Genomic DNA, 20,508 nt, shown 5'->3' with positions numbered 1-20,508 from the left:
AATTGAAATATTTTACTCTTTTCAGTACCTTAATCTTGGACCACAGGATGCTGAATTATTTAAATGGATTTTGTATTACTCCTGGAACTTTATGTGGCCCTAAGTTGGACAACAAAATATTTAAGAGGAAAATTTCTCACTGATTGTAAGTTCTCTCTTCACAAGACCACAAGAACCAAGTAAGTGGCTGAGGAAACTCACCCTGCACACACGTTCCATGCTTTTTATGGTTCAACAATATTAACATGGCTATCCGTTAGTAAAGATGTGCTGATTTAAAGAGTAAAGGAGCCAAGAAGTGAACAGATAATGTTACAAATGAATACTAAGAGTCAAATACTACAAGAAAACAGGTACATTTTCAAAAGACCTTGGGCTAAATCAACAAACTTTTTAAATTACAGGGTCTCACATAAGCAAGCACAAACTTATCAGAAGACGCTGCCCATCTACTGAAGGGCTGATTACTAAAATACACCATTATAGGACCACAGACAGCAGGCTCCATAACGCTGTTTCATGACTCTACTGACTACAAACCATACATACTTTCTGAAGAATAAGCATTTACCTCCTGAGACATCAAAGCACAGTCATGACTGAACTAAATATTTTCAGGCTCTTCATCACCAACCCCTTGTGAAGCAGGCTGCTTCACAAATAAGTGACCAAGATTTATCAACTGTTGGCTGCTGTCCTCAAATGCAAGCACACACTAACAATGACACCACAAGTGAGAGTGCTACTCCTACCAACAAGGTTCTACCAGCCCTGATGCTACACACCTCCAGTCCATCTGAGCAGCCCCACCTCCACTCTGCTTTCATGGGACCCCAATGAAATGAAACCCTTAGGCATTACGCAATGCAGCAATAACATCTTTCCAGCATAAATGTCATTAGGTGCTTTTTATAAAACACAAACCTTTTCTGATATCATACCATTATGACAGATGACCAATCTTACACCAATACTTCTTTCTTTCCTGGTGTTTAATAAAAATAAACACTACCTACCAAAGCCATCTTTCTAAAATAAAGACCACCACCATCTTAGCTTGCTGATTATAGATAACAAATTATGTGTGACATTTTCTAAACTAACCTCAACCTCTTTATTCAGGTTTAGACAGTTCTCAGTAAGAAAGGGATGAATGAAAACAGGACATCAATCACTGTGAAATATTAGCACCTTAAAGATGTCTTTAGCAGGTCAATAATCTTTTCACCTTAGAAGGACTTTATCAGATCTTGTCTAAAGCCTGGATAAAAGCCCTGCATTAAGTACTTCTAACATTGACAGTGTGCCTCCACCACACAAAGCTGTTTTCTTCCTTAGGGTGCAATCCTCAAGGTCACAATTCTTTGCAGCCTTCCAGAATGACAAAGGAGCATTAACTCTGGCCAAACAAGCTGTCAACACAAACTTTGTCATAGCTCTGATAAAGAAACTGGCAGACAGTGATAATAAGGTCTAATTTCTCTCCTTCCCATGGGAGGTAAACAGATTTCAAATCAGTCTAGAAACCTAAGCGCAGGAAGCCATGTTATCTTTGGCCATTCAAAAGAGAAAAGACTCACTGTAAATTCATCTAAAGGTTCATTGATTTCGATGTCTAGCACTTCATCATTGTACAGCTGCTCCTCCTCTGGCTCATCCCCATATTCTATTTGGTCTTCTGTCAATTCTGCATCATGGCCTTCATACTGTCCTTCCTCTGGGTACTCTTGAGTATACAGTTCTTGTTCCTCGGGTTTGTGGTAAGCTAGCTCATCTTCTCCTTGTTCATACTCAGATTCCTGTTCCCCAGATTGGTCGTTGGTATTGTCAGACAGCTCAAATGATGTAACTATGCCAGAAGTGGTATTCAGGCTGATGGTGACACCCTGAGAACTAGGAAGAAAAAACAAATAAAAGATATACTGAGAGGAAACACAAAGCTGCATCATTACATAATTGATTGAGTTGTAAACACTGGTTACAAGTCATCCTACTGGGTGAGTACACTCTCTTAACAATCCATGAAAATATAGCTGCAATAGATTCCAAATGGCCCAAGGCCACTGACCTACAATGCAGACAGCATCTCCACATGTCAGCTCTGTGACCTGACCTAAAGAATGAAGTCAGCCCAATGAAGTAGCTGGTCTAGCTGTCAAACATCCAAGACTTGAACCTAAACACTTTGAATCTTCATCTACTATTTTGTTTGTTTTGTTTTCTGTTTTTTTGAGACAGGGTTTCCTTGTGTAGCCCTAGCTATCCAGGAACTCACTCTGTAGATCAGGTTGGCCTCTGTAAGATCTGCCTGCCTCTGACATTCGAGTGCTGGTATTAAAGGCGTGTGCCACCGTGTCCAGCAACTACTTTTATACAATGAAACAGATGGAACCTGGATAGTATGACTGTTTGCAGAAAGCAAGAGTACAACTCAATCAGAAAAATCATACTTAGGATTGTTTATAAGACTTCTTTAAATTTTGATTGACTGCAGGTAGTATGTACATTACATGTAGCCTGGTGCCCACAGGCCAGAAGAGAACACAGGATCCCCTGGAACTGGAATTACAGATGATTGTGGGTAGCCTGATATAGGTGCTGGAAAATAAATAAATCAAGAGTTCTCTGCAGGATCAGTAAGTGCTCTTAACTGCTGAGCCATTTCTCCAGCCCTCACAATTAGAATATTGAGAACAATTTGGTTTCTTTTTTAAAAATGTATGATGCAAATTGTAAGCTCTTCTCTAAGAAAATCAAATCAAAAATCTGTGTCAAAGTACATCTCAATGTTCAAATAAATGTATGCTAATCACAAATACATTAGCAAAAAATAATTGATACACCACCAGCTGTGGTGGCTCATGTCTATAATCCCCGCACTCAGGATACTGAAGAAAGAGTATTGGCATGAGTTACAGAACAGTCTACACTACACTATAATCTGTCTCAAAAAGTAAACCAAACAAACTGGCAATTTCTTCATTAGATAGCAAAAGGCCTTAATGTCACAAAACCCCTACTATACCTATTATATCACTAAGTCCTAAAGGGCAAACATTTCAAGGTAAAAGTTCAAATACAGGAGCTGGAGATAAGGCTCAGCTGTTAAGAACACTGGCTTGGGCGGGCAGTGTTGGTGCCTTTAATCCCAGCACTCAGGAGGCAGAGGCAGGCGGATCTCTGTGAGTTCGAGAACAGCCTGGTCTACAGAGTGAGTTCCAGGAAAGGCGCAAAGCTACACAGAGAAACCCTGAATGGGGGGGGGGGGACCCCCACTGGCTTGTTCTTCCAGAGGACCCAGGTTCTATTCCCTGTACCCACATGTCGCTCACAACCATCTTTACCTCCAGTTTCAGAGGAACTCTTCTGACCTCAGAGGACACATAAGTGGCACACAGACATGCATTCAGGTAAAATATTAGATATAATTTTTTAATTAAAAATAAATTAAATCAAAGACCACAGAGTAAATCTGTGTTTACAGCAAGCAGCCTATACAGCAAAACTAAGCACACCATAGACTTCAAGCATCTGGCCAAACTCCAAAGATGTATTTCAAGGCCAACTTCATTCAAAAGATCAAAATATAATTCATTATATCAAAGAAGAGAATCTCACTGGTAAAATAAAACTATACTTTTAGCCACAAACTATGTGGGAAAACAAGTTTCAAATCTATGGCCTTTATATGATCTATTTGCAATCATATTTATAACCCAGAGATGTGTGTGTATTTTCCCCATGGTTCTTCCTAAAACTAGAAAATTTTCTGAGTATCTCCAAAGTACCTCTCTAGAGCAGCATCAATAAAAAGGATCTTATCCCGGGTGCATGAACTGACTTTCTGGAACCCATTCCCTGTATGGGATACCTTGCTCAGCAGATAGAATGGGGGGGGTAGGGGGGGCCGCTAGGTTCTCCTTCAACTTGGTATGCCAGACTTTGTTGACTACCATGGGAGGCCTTACCCACTCTGAGGAGTGGATGGGGTAGAGTGGGAGGGAGGTGAGGAAGCGGGAGAAGGGGAGGGAGGGGGAACTGGGGTTGATATATAAAATGAAAAAAAATTAATAAATTAATATATTTAATAAAAAAAAAACTGCCTGAAAGGAAAACAAAGTAACATCAATCTCACCTGCATCATGTCAGAGACCACGAACTCCAAGCAGACAAAACACTAAGCCTTCCCAAACTGCTCTGAATAACGTATGTTTAAGCCACTTATCTATTTATAAGAACACTCTATATGGCTTCCATATCAGAATATACCAATATCTCACTCAGAATGTAATGTATGTTAGAAATCCAATACCCCATTATTCAATTACTCATTATAATTACAAAGTATATAAACAGTTCCCATTGATTTAAATATGGCCTAGTTTTAATGATTCAATATTGAGTACCTGAAATTTTCTTCATCTTCATTATCACTCTGTAGAAGATCATCATTCAGTTCTTCATCTGACAAATCCGACTGATTCTAATTAAAACAAGAAACCTAATTAATGTGTCATTCCCATAAAAAGACTTGTTACCAAGCACAAGCTTACCCTGAGAGGGTTGTTTCTAACCCTCTAGCTGCTTGACCTCTTGTCATTCAGGTTTGTTCAGTCTGGCATTGCCACAGAGAATCCAGTGAGCCCACAGACAGCCTGCTGGCTAACCCCTGAGAAATGCCACAGGCAAGTAAGTATCAAGCAACAAGTATAATGGTCAATTTATTCTAATTCTAGGATAAAAAGAATTAGGTAAAACATCCTTGGAAGAGAATCTGCTAAACAATTTCTCCACCAAAATACTCAAAGAAGAATGGCCTTAAAAGGACTAACAAAAATCTGAAGTTTAAAAAAAAAAATTTAAAAAAATGAAGAGATACAAATCCAGTACAAGCTGTTTGTAAGGTCACTGCATCGGAAATTAAACTAATTAGGGAACTTTCCCATATAGATGACAGGAAAATACTAAGAACAGCTCAGCTCTTTCAGTGTTGTCACCACCTAATTAGTACACAAAGGCAGCAGAGTGATTTGCTAGAGTTCCAAATTCTAGGTTTGGCTAAACATGTCTCAATATACAGACTGAGGAGTGGTTCAATGTTCCTCTTCTACTAAAGGCATTCCAAAGTCTAAATGGGGTATACCCTTCCAAAGGGTAGTCAATCTCTCTCTCTCTCGATCTCTCTCTTTCTCTAAGAAAAACTGACCTGATTTTCTACTCCTTAAATGAACAATCAGTCTGACATCTACAGCTTGCAAAATAGGTTAAACTTCACTGTGTATTCTTTATTACAGTACTGCTGTTAGTCAAAAACAATTCTAGGAAACTATTAGCTCATGAGACCTCATCTAGCTCTGAAATCAAGTAAGCTACCTAAAGCCATGCTTCCAACACAGCAGGATAGATCTGTATGAGAACAAAGCACAGCAATTCACAGACCCAAAATAAATTTGCTGTTAGTGATACAACCAGCCACTCAAAAGGGCCAGTTCTGACAGTGGAGCAGATACTAACCAGTAGCCATGCCTGCTATGAACAAGCCTAAGCTTACTCTCCAGTTCAGCAAATAAAACCTCAGGAAATGCTTAAAAATTGGTAATTCAGTGAACTTCAAGGAGGGCTGCTTCACTGTGTGTGAAGCATGTATGTACATGCCTGTGTGTACCGTAGGTTTAAACTTCAGGGGCCACTTGTGTACACACGTGTGTGCACGTGCACACGTATCTAAACTACAAGGGGATTCTGTGGGTATGTATGCACTTGTGTGTTTAAACTCCCAACTACCGGTTCCTAAACCATCCCAGTAGTAATTCATCAAACAAACAAACAACAACAAAATTAAATGGAATATATGTTGTGGTAGGTCCCAGGGGTGGTCAAATCTCAGTTTTCAGGACTGAGTCTTTCTCTCAGTTGTGAGCCTACCGAGTAGAACAGTGGAAGCAGCGAACCAACACCCACTCCTCTGGAAAAGCTTTACTCCTCAAGGGGAAACTAGACCAAACCAGAAATGGTTTTCAGCACATCCCACTGTACTGCTGTGAACTATTTTTCAGGCAAGCAGAAAGGCTGGGAGAACTCTGCTCAAACAAAGCCTGCAGGTTCCAAGCAAGGTATACAGAGTGGCAGTGAATGCTTGTGATATCCTTTGCCTCCAAAAGGCCTGAGAATGAGAACTTTGCACAGGGTACCAGGGGTTTAAAGATGGGGACAAAAAGGTCCTCTAACATTCTTCCGACATTGGTACTTAAGACAGAGACTCGTTGGTGTATCAGAATACCTGTCCAGACATGAGGTGATGCCAGAGTAAAACAAATGAAAGGACTTACAAACTAGGGGCCTAGCTCCACCTCAGCCATTCCCTTCCTCAGTTTATAGCCTTGCCTTTTCAACACAATTAAAACCCAGCCCTAGATAGTCTGCACTGTCATGACGGCCTACATGCCACTACGAAAGCATACCTCTTTCCACCTGTTCTAGCGGAAAGCATAGTGCTGGCACCCAGTGCAGTCACAGACAAGAGCAATAAAAGTGCTAAATCTTACTAGAAATCAAATAATTATGAATTAACCAGCAATCATTAAGATCAGTCACACTGACAAAGATTTTTTTTTAAAAGCAGCATCAGACCTGTGGGAAAGGAAGGTGAGACATACCAAGCCACATACTGTTATTAGGAACAAAAGCTAATCAAATATTTCCAGGAAGCAATTTGGCAATATAAAAAAAAAAAAATCTTGAAATGCCCACACCCTGAGACCAGAACTACCCCCTGACTGACTTCCAAAGACCACTAAAGCACATTAAGATTTATGCATTAAAACAGCATATCTTGGGTTGGGGATTTAGCTCAGTGGTAGAGTGCTTGCCTAGCAAGCGCAAGGCCCTGGGTTCGATCCTCGGCTCCACAAAAAAAAAAAAAAAAAAAACCACACATCCTATCTTAAGTACCCTTCAAAATAACTCAGGAAGGAGTGAGAGAGTAATGCTGAAGCAAGACCACCTCTAACTAAACACTGATGACACTGGAAAAAGCCCCATCAGAATGAACTATACCATTCTCTCTTCTTCCTTATAAACTCGAGTTTCCACTGAAGAGTTTAACATGAGCAGACAACCTGGAGTAATCACAGAAACCAGCCAAGTACTATTACTTGGTCAGGTGAGGCGAGAGTACTGGAGAGAGGGATAGTACAGCACAGGTGCTGTGAAGGGGAAATGGAAATGGGGGACAGCTTTATTGAGGGAGGAAAAGGAGAATGACACTAAAGAGGAAGGAAAGAGAGAGATGACTGAACCAGTCGAAGAGAAACAGTATTTTATGCTTACCTAAAAACACACATATATTGCTGGGTGTGGTGGGAGCAGAGACAGGCTCTTGGAGTTAGAAGCCATCACTATGATCTACATATTGAGTTCCAAGACAGGGCTATATAGAGAGACTGTCTCCAAAAAAAAAAAAAAAAAAAAAAAAAGCAAATAAAAACAAAAAACCATACATATATAGCCAGTACATACATGCATATGTAAATAATTGGGATGAAATTACTCCACTGGGGTAATAATGCTCCTCCAAGAGCCATGAACTATCTAGCAGTATCAGTCATGGGAAACCCCCCTTCCATCTGTTGGGCAGGGGAATCTAAAGAGACTCCCTAAACAATATAATCTGCTGCTATCACCCTTAGTCGCCTCCCAAAACTTAAAGGTAAGACCCTATTGCTGAAAACATCATATACTTGCAAGAGAAAACTTGAAAGAATCAAGTTAGGACTGACCAGGAAGACCCCTCCCTGAGGAATAGCTCTCCCGGTATCTATAGGTGCCATCTAAACTGTCAACGGAGAAAAGTAGTTAAAAATTCTACCCAGCTGTAAAACCTACAAATTACAACAATGACCAGCATGGCAAGACATACCCAAGGGTACAATAGTGGCACTTGACCTCAAGGGTAACCAACAACTACCTAATTAGACTTAAGGCCTACTCAATAGGAGGAAACTCAAGCACGTAAACTGTACAACCAGACAACTGATCTGTAGCTGTGAGATCATGGACCCTAGAGGAGGACCTACTACTTCCACTTTCCTAAACCAGTGTGTCTCAGTTAGGGTTTTACTAATGTGATGAAAACACCCATGCCAAAAAGCAAGTTGGAGAGGAAAGGATAATCTGGCTTACACTTTCACATCATAGTCCATCATTAAAGGGAATCACAGGAACTCACACAGGGCAGGAACCTGGAGGCAGTAGCAGATGCAGAGGCCATGGAGGCGAGCTGCTTACTGGCTTGCTCCCCATGGCTTGCTAGTCTGCTTTCTTATAGAACCCAGGACCACCAGCCCAGGGATACACCCACAATGGGTTGGGCCCTCACCATCAATCACTAATTAAGAAAATGTCTTACAACTGGATCTTATGGAGGCGTTTTCTCAACTGAGTTTCCCCCCTTTCAGATAACAGCTTGTGTCAAGTTGACACAGACCAGCCAGCACACAGTGGAAGTCCCAACTTCATTCTAAAAACCTACTATTTTATTCACAAGTAAATGTAGCTCTGACCCCTCATCAAGAATGACCCTTTTAGCAGCTGACAAAGACCATTACAAAAATCTACAACTGGTCAAAATTCAGAAAACAACTGACTGTGGATTACCCATCCCCAAATGATCCCCCTAGACTGAAGGCTCAGGGAACATCTGGAAAGAAAAAGTAAAAGGACTAAAAGAACCAGAGGACCAGGACATTAGCAATCAGACAATGTCTATATATGTCAGGGAGATGCACCCATGAACAATACGGTCATCTAAATAAGACCCTCACAATGATAACCAGCTGACATTCCAACGTGGATGGGGGAACTCTCACAAGGCCCCATTCTACAAAAACAAAGAAGTGCAATGGCTGCTCGAGAAAGAATCACAGGACAAGCTCTCCTGACAGGTTATCTAATCCCAAGTGGTCAACTTTAAACACATATACATATAAGCTATATGGACTCAGCAGATCATACATATGTGTGTTTGTATTTATCAATAATAATTAAAGCCAGGCAGTGGTGGCACATGCTTTTTTAATCCCAGCACTCAGGAGGCAGAGCCAGGAGGATCTCTCTGAGTTCGAGGACAGCCTGGTCTACAAAGTGGTTCCAGGAAAGGCACAAAGCTACACAGAGAAACCCTGTCTCGAAAAACCAAAAATAATAATAATTATTATTATTATTATTAAAGAAAGGATCTTAGTGAGGGAGATACCAGAGAAGCTGTTAGGGGGAAAGGGTGGAGTGGGAATACTGTATATATAGTACTTATCTTTAAAATCTCAAAAAAATTTAAAAGAACATTTGTTGGTGTTTTTAAAGTTGCTATGATTTAGACACTGCTTAACTATACCCCAGGATTCATGTGTTAAATGTGTCAAATTGGGGAAGATTGCATCAGCCCAAAACCAGAGGGGACACAGGCTAAAAATCAATAGAAGCAGGAAGAACCTTAAGTCACATTCAATTACTAGAGAAATTGCTGATGAGGCCTAAGAGTTAACAGACAGCCAGAGAGCAGGACGGGGATAGACCCACAGCCCAAGTCTACTATACTTTCTGAAACAGTCTTAACTCCAAGTGTAATGAGCTCCAGTATAGTTCTTGACAATGCGTGCCCTAATAATTTTAAGACTTGAAAATGAAGTATAAAGAATAATTTTGAGGACCTTGGGAGAAAGCTTAATGAAGTGCTTTCCACACAGGCATAAAGACCTGAGTTTAATTCCCAGCACCATGTGAAGGTCAGGTGTAGTAGTAGAATTGTACTACTAGAGGTTGAGACAGAAGATCCCCTGAACTCCCTGACTAGCCAGCCAGTCCAGCCAAAATGGTAAGCTCCAGGTTCAGTGAGAAACCTGTCTGAAAAACAAGGTAGCAAACAATTGAACAAGACAAATAGCAGCAACCTTTGGCCTCCACATGCACACATGAACATACACACGTACATACATGTATATGCATAATCTCTTTCTTACAAACACTTGTATACACTCACAAATACCATTTTAAAATAATTATGTTAATACTAAGTGAAAACAGAAAATGTTTTTAAACTATTTAGTAAACCTCACTTTAGAGGATTTGGGGAGGTGCCTCAGTGAATAAAGCACTTGCCAATCAAGTGTAAGGGCTATAGTTCAGATTCCCAGCACACAAGCAAAAACTAGGTGGGCACGATGGCCCAACTGTAACCCAAGGGCTAGCTAGACTAGCTGAATGAGCTACCTTCAGGTTCAGCAAGAGACCTTGCTTCAATAACTAAGGAGACTGCGAGAGATGCAGAATGTCAACCTCTGATCTCTACACAGACATGCACATACAAGCATACCCAAACATGCAGGCACCTGTAGATGTAACCATCTTATTAAAGAAGAAACACAGAACCAAATGCAGAATTAAAAGCCCAAGAGGTCAGAGCAATAGCTAAGAGCTGATGCCAAAAACCCTTTCTTACCCTTCCTGCCACTGCCATCCTTCCTCTCCAAAAGACACCTACTTCCTCTGTATATGTCTTTTTATCGACTTTCTGTTCTGCCTTCTCATTGGTTGTAAACCCAACCACATGACCTCCTCTTCACTGTCTGTCTATACAGACCTCCAGGTCTTCTATGGTTGGTATTGAGATTAAAGGCGTGTGTCTCCATGCTGGCTGTATCCTTGAACACACAGAGATCTGTCTGTCATGTGATCCGGATTAAAGGTGTGCACAACCACCGCCTGACTTCTGCTATGGCTTGCTATTAGCTCTGACTCCCAGGCAACTTTATTTATTAACATACAAATAAAATCACATTTCAGTACAAATAAAATATCACCATAGGCACCCACATTTAAAAAAAGGAAAGTAAAATTTTCACTTTCATTTCTTGCTTCACATTTCTACTTTCCACATGATTTATGAAACAGATTAGATGTTTGTTTTAGGCAGATACACACATACTAAAGATAATGCTTCAAAGTATTTAACCAAAAAGGTCCAGAAAAGTTTCTATGAGAATGTCTCGCCATATTTATATACAGCTCTATTATATAGCATATAGTATAAATTGGCAAATTTACCTTTAAGTTATCAGTGAATACTCCCAGGAAGTGCATTCTATAATTACAATGTAAAGTATCAAAACTATAAATGCTACATTCCTTTAAGCACATGTTTTATGCTACTGTTGTCCCAATTCTGATACCTGCTAGAGTGCACTGGACACAGTAGGAACCAAAATGCTTGCTCACCACAATAATTTTGACAGCATCTACTAATGAGCAGTCATTCTGTTGAGCTGGAGGAGTAACTACAGGACCAAACACATGCTGAGTATCTGTGAGGTGCTAAAGCAACATAACAATCACTCCATTTACAAACTTCTGGTCTATGCTCAGCTTTCTTTAACTTCATCCTATGTGTTCGTGTTTTAGGTACAATTAAATAATTCTTCTAAGTGACCTTATTTCTTTACCTTTTTGCCAGACAGTAAATCTTCTCCAAGCAAGTCATCTTCCAGTTCACTGGGGAAAGACAAATGCAAAGTGTCACTCCTATTAGAATAGAAAATGAGAAGTCACTCAGAAATCCAGTAGGGTTCCAGGGCGTGGGAACTTTCAGGTAGCTATACTACATTTTCCTTCCTCTACATGAAGAATAAAGATATTTTCAAGGTCACGGGACAAGTCTTTGTCAGCTAAGGTCAGGCTCAATACAGGTGGCTTATTAGACTTAAGCTGAAGCTTAGCAACACAGTAGAGTACTTAATCCCTTTGTACCTGCTCAGTAATCAGCAAAATATGAAATATATACAAAGGAACACCTAAGCTTTCTCCTATCTTTAAAAACTTATGATGTAAATGAAAAAAGTTGCTCAATATCATTAATCAGAAGAAAAAGCCCACAAGAAGTCATCCGATACTCACTAAACTACCAGAAACCAAAAGAATATAAAATAAATGAGTGAAGCAGCAGCCCAGCAGTCAAGAGCACCTCCTGCTTCTGCAGAGTTCTGTCCCTGCACCCATGTCAGGCAACTCACAATCACCTTCAACTCCAGCTCTGGGAGATCAAATACTCCCTGCTAGCCTCTAAGGGCATCTCTCTCTTTCTCTCTCTCTCTTTCTCTCTCTCTCTCTCTCTCTCTCACGCACACACACACACACACACACACACACACACACACACGAGCACATAAATTTTTTAACATCTTTTACAGAACGAAATTTAAAATTATGCTATAAAATTATATGCAGTAACTAAGGAGTGTGGTGTGGAAACCACAGTGGTCACCTGCCAGGTCTCCCAGCATGCTTTTGTGCTGAAGTGACTAGGAGCAGGTTTTCTCAAGGCTCCAGAGGGAATCTATAACACATCAAGAAGCTTGAAATACTTTCTACTTCATTTTCTAAATCTTTTCTATTATTCAGGGTTATGTAAGGCCACTTCCATTCATGTGTATAAGGTATTCCCTCTTCTCCCCATTCCCACTGTTCCCTTTGTTCCCAAAGCAGTTCTGCTTCTCCATTCTTAGCCCAAGTACATATTGTAATAGTATGTCACATTTGGCCCCCAAGGCACAGAAAACACATCAAAACAAGATTTTTGATAAGTGAAAATGGCTACCATTAGACTAGGCTCTGGTTAACAAATTCTTTAGGTTTTGAGATTAACACCAGCACTAGTTTACTATTTTAGCAGGTTGCTGAACTAATACTAGGAGCTAACAGTGCAGAGATGGAGTTTTAAGAGAAAAGCACACTCCCATAAAGGGCCTTTCAGAACTAGAAATAGCCTGGCAAATCATTAGTTCACATGGTAGGCTCTGGTTACTGTAAGTTACCCTGTAGTTAGTCTCATACCCTCACTTCACAAATAGAAATGTGGGCATGACCTTAAATAACCTGCCAAAGGTCACACAAAAGAAAGAGATGAAAAGCAAGGACTTTAAAAACCACCTTTCTGGCAGTGGTGGCACACAATTTTAATCCCAGCACTCGGGAAGCAGAGGCAGGTAGATCTCTGTGAGTTCAAGACCAGCCTGGTCTACAAAAAGAGTTCCAGGTCAGCCAGAACTACACAAAGAAACACTGTCTCAAAAACAAAGAAACAAACAAAAAAACCACCTTTCTGGCTGCTTCCAGTTCCTTCCAATATTCTAAAGCCAATAACATCTGGCATTTGATTATTTTCTGTTACACTCCACATATGAAGGCAGGAAAATGGGCTGCTAGACAATGCCCTATTTAAGAACCTGATTCTACACGACCAAAAACATGCTAGTGGGGGTGGGGATTTAGCTCAGTGGTAGAGCGCTTGCCTAGCAAGCATGAGGCCCCGGGTTCAGTCCTCAGCTCCGGAAAACAAACAAACAAACAAAAAAAAAAAAAAAAACCATGCTAGTACCTCTTTGAAAATAAGCATACCTCCATGCCACAGCTTTAAGTAAAGAAAAAATGGAAGGTGACACCACGTTCCCAGGAAACACTAATTGGGATAGTAATAAGAGAGGTGTTCAAAATTACCCCCCCCAAAAAACACAAAGAATATGCAACTTTTGCTAATAAGCAAAGGCATTTGAAAATAGGAAACCAATTCTTAATGACCATGTGTTTAGTTGTCAGTCACTGGTCTATGTATAACAGCATGGCCATTGCTTGAAAGCCCAGTCTCCTGCCCTCCTGGCTCCTGTCCATTCCAGACCCTTTCAACCCATTCTGGACTTAAGACTATGTCCACCAGGAATGGTTCACAAGAGTTGTCCCACTTCTGGTTTCAATCAGACTAATGGAAAGCACCTACGGAAATGTCACCAAGCAGGAAGATTTATCATCACCACCAATCGAAGGCAGTATAAGGATAGCCCCCACCACCACCACTACAACTTTCCTGGCTCCCCAGACCTGCCTTACCATGGCGCCTGGGTAGGAACTACTGTGTTCTGGGCGTCCTCCTCATTCTTTAAGCCTGCTCTCTAAATAAGCATTCATCAAATGATTTTCAGTTAAGACCTTCTCAATGTGTTTCTGTCTTGCTTGAACTTAAAATTTTTTCAGATGCTGAGCCAGCATCATGGTATTTTCTTGCAAATCTCCACTGATACAACACTAGAGCAGGTTTTCTTAACAATCACTCTTCCAAACTTCTAAACTTGTCCATTATGCAAGGAGGCAGAAGGTATTTTATGCTTAAATAATATCAAAAACGTGCATAACACTGAATCTTGAATGTGCAAACATCTTACTGAAGACCATGTGGGACAGAAGCTGGTTCACAAACAGAGACAACTGCTACCCACACTGAGGAGAGTAATAAAACCAGGCTGCCTCACACAGCAGAGCAGGAAGGAAGGAAGCTGCCCCAAACTACAAATCCTAACATCAGACAGACTTAGGAGCCAACCAGGATAAATGCCAACTGAGGGACTATTAGGACAATCTGACCACCACTAAGAGAATAACTATGGAAGGTTAAACACAACTGACCTAAGAGTCTATGACTTAAAATTATTCTAAAACAATGCTCAGGAGCAGAAGTTGCTGCAGGTAATGACTTTGGAAATGGGCAGATGAAAATCTCCTGTCTACTCTGTGCCTTGGAAGACTTCCTAGTTAATAGACACATTACAGCAACTTCTGTGACTACTTTAAGTTCTCCAGAAGTGGAGGTACAGGACAGACACAAGAGACTTCCACATACCTTTACTCCCTACACTAAGACTTCAATGTGAACAACATCTACACCTATATTCATTTACATAAAACACAAAGGGTTAGACTATCTAAAACTAAGCAGTCAAGCAGAAATCCTAGAAAATATATTGTTTTGTTCCTCTCACAAAGAACTCAAGGCTTTGGTTTTGATAAATGGACTCCGAATGTCATGATTCAGTTAAAAACATGGTCTCCAGGGTGGTGCTGGTAAAAGTAATGAGACTCTGAGGAGACAGGACCTAGTGAGAGGTCCTAGGAAGGTTCACAGGGGATAGTGGGACATGAGTACAATCCTGGCTCATAATACGAGTGGTTTTACTTGGATGTACCTCTACCATGATGTGCTTCCTCATCAGAGGCCCAAAGCTAATGGGCCACTCCATCATGAACTAGAGCCTCTAAAACTATGAGCCCAAAACCACAACTTCCTATGTTGACTGTCCAAGCACATCACTGTAGTAACAGAAAACACCCACGGGAAGGACCTTTATCTGGATATAATTTCAAACCACAGAAAAGCAGTCATGTACCTGCACTGTGTGAGAACACACTGACACAGGCACAAATGCAAACCTAAGAGGTAAAAGAGCAAAAATGAACACTAGCTAGAAATGTATAAATACTCATGGATTTCTCTTGAACTCAATGTGGCTGTGTGTGTAAACACTGTATTTTAAGAAATAGTCTCAAATGTTTCCAGGTGAAACTACTTCTGATTTCAGGGGTTTGCAGACTGTACAGATAAAAACTGATCATCACATGGGTGACAGTACATTGGGTTCAATGTGCTATAGTATACATTCACATGTGCCTGAAAGTCTGAATAAGTTAAATATCAATTGGTATAATCAATTTCAGGTAACTATACCCTGTTAAAAACTTAACTCTGTCAGAACCATATAATACATACATACCTCTCCCATCCACCCACACAAATAAGATACATTTCTTCCACACCCTAACAGTCCTTTCTCTAGCATCCTGACTGATGCACTGAATGAGTCAGGAAAGGATAGTCAACCTTATGTTGATCATCCAAGATTCCATTGTAAATCATTCTGTAAACTTCTATAGGCACTTGTTCTTAAACAAAATCAGCACATAATCGTAGTATAGTTTTTGTTCACTCGCCTCAGCACCTAACACAGCCAGCCTGTACACTTCCAGCACCCCTCCTCTAAAGTAGAGATCCCCCGAGGCACACTGAGCTGACATCAGCCATCACCAATGTTTTCCAATGTGTGTGCAAGTGCAGACTATTAAGCACTTATGTTCACCTACATTACTAGTTAGGGAAATGAAGTTAAAAATCAATACATATTAAAATTGCAAAAATTTCAAATCTCAACAGCTACTGGGCAGGATACATAGCAAAAGGTACTGTGGCATCCAAATGGTTGTGGTGGTGTTCTATAAACAGAGAGAAAGCAAATTCATGCTCCATACAGCTACCTACAACACAAGCTTGGACTGGGCCCTAGTGAGGCCTGAAGAGACCTCCTATTAGCCCCACAGGGAGACTGATGTAGGACAGGGCACCAAAGGGCCAGCACACTATCTTTGGTAAAGATCTCTGTATCCATCGGACGGTCACAGATATGACACTGACACCCTAGGGAAGCCCAAGTGTGCACACACCTGTCCCAGTCCTCGTCGGCAGCTCTTCTTCTCCAGGACCGCTCTGCGCCAGGCTTGTCAAACTGGTCAAAGTCATCATCTGTGAAGAAGAGTCCACTCAAGTCAGTTTTGTTAAATCAAGGCAGACAAAAGACAAAATCAACTAGGGTACCAGCCTCCTTAGGAGTCCAGCTTCACCTCCAGATACAAAGTTCCCCATACAGCAATCAGAAATCCTCAACCATCCTGAAGCATTAGTAAAATGTTTTATTTAATAAAATAAAAGCAACCCAAAAATTTATTGAATACTAGGTATGAAAATTCAGTGAAAACAGTATTTTTTAAATTATAACTTTTTACTGCACAAAAGGAGTTAAGTGATTTTTTTTTAAATTAGAGACTCCTATAATATTAATTTTTCAGCTTTCACATTTTTCTAAATAACAAAAATAGAATGCAAGCTATATAAAAGTTTTCTATTTACTGGCCACTTTATAAAAAGCAAAAACTGTCAAACCTTAAGGGACAAAATTTTAACTGTTATTAACTTATATTATATTATGTTATATCCAAAGTATGACCGTTAAGGCACGGAATCAGAACAGAAGGCAGCAGCGAGCGTTTTGCTTCATATGAAGTCCTAAGTGCATTTCCACTCTGAGCACCGCTCACATCTCAACATGGCAAGAGGCCACTAAGATAGCTCAGAAACAGAGCACTTGTTTTTATTTTATAAAAAAAATAATAATCTATTATTTACCTCACAAATTTGCTGGAAGTTTAAATTTGACTATATTTGTATAATAGGAAAGGCACTTGATGGTTATTTTTAATGTTAGGAAACACTAAGAACTGAGACTAAAGTTTTCATGTGAGACATGCTGGGAGGCGGGGACAGGGGAATTGCAAAGAAAGAGACCCAGAACACTTGGGTAACACAAATTCCTATTGCCTAGGGCATCTCTCTAGCTCAGACTGAAAAATTAAACACTAAGATTCTAACAAAACCATCAATCATATCAACCCTTATCCAGATTAGACTCCTGAGAGAACCTGATAAAAACTGTTTTTAGTTTAGTGGCGCACACTCTTAATCCCAGCATTTGGGAGGCAGAGGCAGGTGGATCTCTGTGAGGTCAGCCCCATCTACATAGTGTGAGTTTCAGGACAGCCAAGGCTACATAGTGAGACACTGTCTCGAAAAAAACAAAACAAACAAATAAAACCTGTTTTTAACGCCTTTTATCCCAGCACTCAGGAGGCAGAGGCGAGCGGATCTCTGTGAGTTCAAGGCTAGCCTGGTCTACAAAGTGAGTTCCAGGAAAGGCACAAAGCTACACAGAGAAACAAACCCTGTCTCAAAAAACAAAGAAAAATGACCATATAAAGTCTCTGAGATGATTCTAAGGATAAGTAACAAATGAAAGACACATATTACAGAAATTGACTACATGTCTGTTCAAAGCTGTGGCAGCAAGGGTTCTCCTGTTCCTCCAAAATCACAGAGCTCCTTGCTCCCTCAATGAGGGCTAGAACCTCTGGTATCCCATCACCAACCTATCTGCTGCTGAGGCTCAGCTATAGGGGATATCAGTGGGGAAGGAACCCTTCTCCTACACCAAGACTCACCAGTGGGGCACTCAACCAAGATGTCCCTGCTGAAGGGGAAAACAGAAGCTTCCCAACTTGTAGGTAACAAGCAATCAGCAAAGGAACCAACAAGCAAAGAACAGCAAGAAACCCAGGGAGAAGGAGTAGGCAAGCCAGCACCCACAGTCACTCTAAGGTATTCTCTCAAATGCCCATTTCCAGGGGGAAAAAAGACGGGGGGTAGGGGGGGGGGGGGGGGCTTAGAAGTTTCCTTGAGATTGAAATAGTCCATCCTAAAGGGAAAATTCTTAAGTCCAAGGTATATAACTCATGATAGCTTCAGAAAGTCCCTAAAACTGACCAGATTCACTAAGCCCCTCCCTCCCAAGAGCAAACAATAAAGACTGCTGAGAGTCATTCAGACAATACAAACTGCAAATCTTGAAATCAGACCAGACCAGTTACCCTGAAAAGATCTGAACCAACTGAGTCACTTGAAAGACACTTTACAACATACTGTATAGTGAGCTCCAGGTTCTCAGCTTTTGTGGGCTATCACCCAGGCTGGGGTGGGATTTAGTGATGCAGCTGTCTTTGAATCATTTCTGCTCCTGTAAGAAACCTCTAACCTATATTCCTGTTAAATAACCCCCATAGAACTCAATGGTTCACCAAGCTGGACTTTGGTCTGGAGTGAGCAGGTGAGAAGCGGGGGTGGGGGGGTGGGGGGGACGATGACGACACAGAGAGAGACAGACAGACAGAGAGGGTGAGGGTGTGTGTGTGTTCCCTCTCCCCAGGAAAAGTCTTATGACACAGCAGACAAAGAAGCAGAAGGTATAATCCTTCATACATGGGATGGGAAGAAGCAGGCAGCAGAAACTACCTATGAGAGGTTCATAAAAACATTTAAGTAGCCATCACAGATTATTTATGTTCAAAGAACTAAATGAAACCAGAAGAATCAAAAAGTAAGGTAGCAATGCCACAGCAAAGAACAGATAAAGAAGCAAACCAGTACAAAACCAAATAAATCTTGAAATTAAAACTAACAGGAGGACTGAAAAGATGGCTCAGCAGGGATAAAGGTGCTTGTCACTGGGCCTGAAGATCAGAGTTCAACCCCCAGAAGCCACAGAAAGGTGGAGGGGCAGGTCAATTGCCATAAGTTTGAGGCCAGCCAAAGATATGAAGTAAGTTCTAGGAAAGCCAGGGTTACAGTGTGAGACTCTGTCTCAAACAAACAAACAAAATTCATTTACATCAGTCATAAAAGCAGATTCAAGGGCTGGAAAGATGGCTCAGAGGTTAAGAGCACCAACTGTTCTTCCAGAGGTCCTGAGTTCAATTCCCAGCACCTACATGGTGGCTCACAACCATCTGTAATGAGATCTGGCGCCCTCTTCTGTATACATTTAAAAAAAAAAAAAAAGCAAATTCAAGCTGGCAAAATAGAAAGTAACATCAAATGACCACTATTGCAGAAAATCTGGACCATCACTATCCCATAAATATAAACACAAGAGAAATAACAGAAAGAGGGTACAAAGGAGCAGGAAAAATACCTGAAGACATGGCTAAAAACTTCCCCAATTTTTTTTTTTAAATCGGCCTTCATATCTAGAAAAGTACAACTAATTTACAACACAATAAAAAGAGACACACATACTAATTAAAATGTCCCAAAGGCAAAGAGAAAATCTGGAAAGCAGAGAAGGCCTCATCACTACAAGGTAACCACAGAAAATGTGGCTCATCATCAGAACCAGAAGCTGGGGTTGCAGCAGGATAACAGAACTCAGAGTGCCTTTTATCCTGGAAAACTATCCTTCACAGAGATGAAAATAACATGCACAAAAAACCACACAAACAAGATCTCTGTGTCTAGCAGATCCACATTAATTGAATTATGTGCTATAAAATATTATGTGAAAATAACTCCCTGTTACCTTTTTTGAAATAAGATGGAAATGATTTCAAGTTGAGGTAATACTGGACATTAAGAGGACACTAAATCAATGGCTAATGTCCTTGTGAGGAAAAGAAGATTTGGAGATAAGACATACACAGGAGAAAGGACCATGTAAGGCCAAACAGTGAGGCTTCTAGACAAGTACCACCAGAACTGGAAGAGTATGGTATCCAGAGTAGGGCGCTTCCAGTCTCCTCACTGTAAATCTGTTTCCATCAGGCTACTCACTTGTGTTATTTAGATATGCAGAGTTATGCCTTTCACCTGAATCAGGGGGGTACTTATCCTTGTCTGCCACTCCCTGTGCTCTCCTCCTGGGTGTGTACATGTGTTTAGAGGTACATACACTTCATGGTATCCCACAGATCCTACAGGCTTTTACCCCCTTCTCCATTAAATGGATACTCTCACAGACCTCCACATTTGTTCAATCTCCTACTGAACTGCCCAGAGTTTATTTCAGAAACTGTACTTTTTAGCTCTAGAATTGTCCCTTGCACCGGGCGGTGGTGGCGCACACGCACACCTTTAATCCCAGCACTCGGGAGGCAGAGCCAGGTGGATCTTTGTGAGTTCAAGGCCATCCTGGTCTATGG

At 40.8% G+C, this 20,508-nt stretch overlaps 1 protein-coding gene across 1 annotated transcript in view; it reads right to left on the bottom strand.

The window, feature by feature from the left end:
- Rbm33 (RNA binding motif protein 33) overlaps positions 1 to 20,508 on the bottom strand; it is a 111,520-nt gene that overhangs the window by 82,013 nt on the left and 8,999 nt on the right. The window contains exons 2-5 of the mRNA XM_036180437.1: positions 16,372 to 16,450; positions 11,496 to 11,544; positions 4,407 to 4,483; positions 1,581 to 1,893 (exon numbers count right to left, since the gene is read on the bottom strand). Coding sequence (XP_036036330.1) covers positions 1,581 to 1,893; positions 4,407 to 4,483; positions 11,496 to 11,544; positions 16,372 to 16,450 — 518 coding nt within the window. The remainder of the gene's footprint in view (positions 1 to 1,580; positions 1,894 to 4,406; positions 4,484 to 11,495; positions 11,545 to 16,371; positions 16,451 to 20,508) is intronic.

Source organism: Onychomys torridus, chromosome 3 (assembly GCF_903995425.1).
Source record: "Onychomys torridus chromosome 3, mOncTor1.1, whole genome shotgun sequence".
NCBI classification, from domain to species: domain Eukaryota; kingdom Metazoa; phylum Chordata; class Mammalia; order Rodentia; family Cricetidae; genus Onychomys; species Onychomys torridus.
This window is presented reverse-complemented; position numbering and strand designations above follow the sequence as displayed.